This window comes from Musca domestica, unplaced genomic scaffold, assembly GCF_030504385.1.
Source record: "Musca domestica strain aabys unplaced genomic scaffold, Musca_domestica.polishedcontigs.V.1.1 29, whole genome shotgun sequence".
Lineage (NCBI taxonomy): Eukaryota > Metazoa > Arthropoda > Insecta > Diptera > Muscidae > Musca > Musca domestica.
This window is the reverse complement of record NW_026712296.1, coordinates 8586399-8589143: the sequence shown is the minus strand read 5'-3', so window position 1 is coordinate 8589143 and position 2745 is coordinate 8586399. Positions and strand designations below refer to the sequence as shown.

The window sequence follows — 2745 nt, the reverse complement described above, 5'->3', positions numbered from 1 at the left end:
GGTCTGCGGGCAAAATGTTTGCGTGTCCAAGGTTTTAATACAAGCTCCAGAATATATTCCGCGATAATATCCGGCATTTATTCTGATGCCACGGTCGATTAATACGAGCGGAGAGCGACCATCGGCTGGCGGCCCATACCATCACCATGGACGGCGCTTGAGTTCTGGTGGCCAACCGAAGGTGCACATTTTCAGCTGACCTCTTTGGCAAGTAAACACGATCATTTTGTTCGTTTACAAACTGCTAGACAGCGAATGTTTTCTCATTGGAGAAATTCAAATTCGGCAGTTCACCACTTTCGGCCAAGCGAAGCAACTTTTTAGTTCTTTTGAGTCTATTTTCATTCTGTTGCGGTGTAAGTTCTTGCACTTTTTGGAATTTCAATGGCCTTACCCGAGCTCATTTTTCAATATTTGCCGAATGAAATATTGCGATATATTCAGCTCACGAGCCATTTTGCGGCCACTGCGACGCGGGTTTCGATCAAGTCTTTTCTTTTCGAAACATTTCTCCTGATTTCTTCCATTGCTCTTTTCTTCCGTCCACTTCCTTGAAGTCGGGCTACGCTACCAGCATCACGGTAACGATCGATGGTACGAAATACAAAAGATTTATTCACATTTAAATGCTGGATTGCTCTAACGATAGTCGATAGTCGATAGTCGTGGTTTTCCAGCCAAATAAAAAGAAATCGTACTATCACGCTGGAATTTTATCACGAATAACTTTTTTCTGCTAAATTCTCACCAAAATGCTTTTTTACGCTCGTAAACAATATAATGAGTTGTCACTGGATAATTTTAACAGCTGTCGGACGAAAAATTTTATCAATCTACATCATTTTGTTCGGAAGCTTGAATGATTTCCAGAGACGGACAGGCGTCGCTAAATCGACATAGAATTTTATGCTGTTCAAGAGTATATATCCTTCGTGGGGTCTAAAATGTATATTTCGAGGTGTTACAAACGGAATGACAAACTCTACATACTATGGTATAAAAATATTATAATAAAATTGGTGCAAATATTTCCATAGTTAGATATAGCGAAAATTTCTTCAAAACGTTTGCACTTCTTCGAAACATTTTTAAGAACATTTCAATACTGTAAATCTAGCATTAGGCTTTTCAAATAGTTTCTTAGCATTTTTTATGAAAGTATGTAATTAATTGTTTAAGTTAAATTTGAGATATAATAAAATTATTAGTTCTCCCCATACATTTGTAAAAAATATACATTTTTCAATTCAGAATTAAATTTTAATCAATTATAAATTAATCAAATTATAAATCGGAGTATTATACATATGTTACATCATATAATTAAAATATACCAATTGCAATTGTAAACGAATGGAAAATATTCGATTTGTCATTTGACTGTAATTTCTCTATATAAGAGACAAATGCAAATACCAGAAATGATCATAGTCAACGATGGGTGGGTTCATTGCAATAGTAATTCTACTACGTGCTCTAATGTGTGTTGCGGTGGGAAAAGTAAGTATTTTCTAATGGCATTAATTAACACATACTTCCTACCATTTCCTCGAAACTAACGAACTGAAAATTAAACTACTCCCCAGCAATATGAACTAGATATTCTAGAAGTCGAATGGAATACAACCACACCAGATCTGATAGATGCCAGTTTAAAGCCCGTACAACCATCGCGAGGTGTCTATGGTGTAAGCGGTTTTATTGAATTTAAGGAGGATATCGACATGGACAACACTCTGGCCCAGGTTAAAGTATACTACAGCAGCACTGGAATGAACTACCAGTTATCACCTTTTAGAGTACCGGAACAAACCTTTGCCACAGGCATGAACACCCCGTACAAGCAGTACCTAATGGATGGTTTAGCTGAATGTTGTGAAAATGCCCCTTTTGCTGATACATTTGTATCGCCACTTACGAAACGAGTAATGACTTGTGAAAATTGCCTTTTTCCAAGTGAAAATTTTCCACCCACCTTACGTCTTGGTTATTATCGCTTGACAATTCTTTTGTACAATGACTTGGATTTTATTTTGTCGATCTTATTGAAATTGGATTTGGCTTAGTAACACATGTTATATCAATTAAAAGAAATATAAAAACATATTAGGGCTTTGCAAAACTACTTTTAAAACCCTTGTTTATATCTGAAAAATTTAGTACTTTTTCCCATATCTCGGGAAATTTTCATATAATTTCGCAGTACAATAGCCAAAATGGATTATGGAAAATATAAAGAGGATTTGATAGTACTTGTTTATATATAAAACTCTAAAAGAGTTATTGGTTCTTAGACTAAACATTGTTAAGACCCTTATATCATTGGATCCCCATACATTGAGATATATTGTGCAATATTTAGGTTAGAGCTTTGAAATTTGTTTGATTTCTTAAGATTATCTTATAAAAACGCTATTTAAAAACGGGTAAAAAAGTTACTCACCTCCATTTTGAAGAAACTTGAAATATTGAAATAGGCTGTAGTACCCATTACGAACTTTAAATACAAAGTTTGAACAATTCCTACGGATAATTATAACCTACACAACGCTGTGGTCAGTTTATTGTCTTTCTGCATTTGTTTGTAAGGATTTAGATATAGCTCCCATATATATATATCTTCGTCCGATTTGCCTCCTATTGTACACCAAATGTGTAATATTAGTCCAAATAGATTATGATTTGACAGATATAACGAAATGAAAGTGTGTCAAATTCGGTTAAGATATAGCTATAGCTCCCATA

At 34.8% G+C, this 2745-nt stretch overlaps 1 protein-coding gene across 1 annotated transcript; it reads left to right on the top strand.

Annotated features, from left to right (window-relative positions):
- Nucleotides 1-1438: 1438 nt before the first annotated feature.
- On the top strand, nucleotides 1439-2344 carry LOC101895361 (uncharacterized). Its single transcript, XM_005179425.4, has 2 exons — nucleotides 1439-1500; nucleotides 1587-2344. Exons 1-2 carry the CDS (start codon nucleotides 1480-1482, stop codon nucleotides 2064-2066), a joined length of 501 nt encoding a protein of 166 aa, XP_005179482.2. The 5' UTR covers nucleotides 1439-1479; the 3' UTR covers nucleotides 2067-2344.
- Nucleotides 2345-2745: the final 401 nt, after the last annotated feature.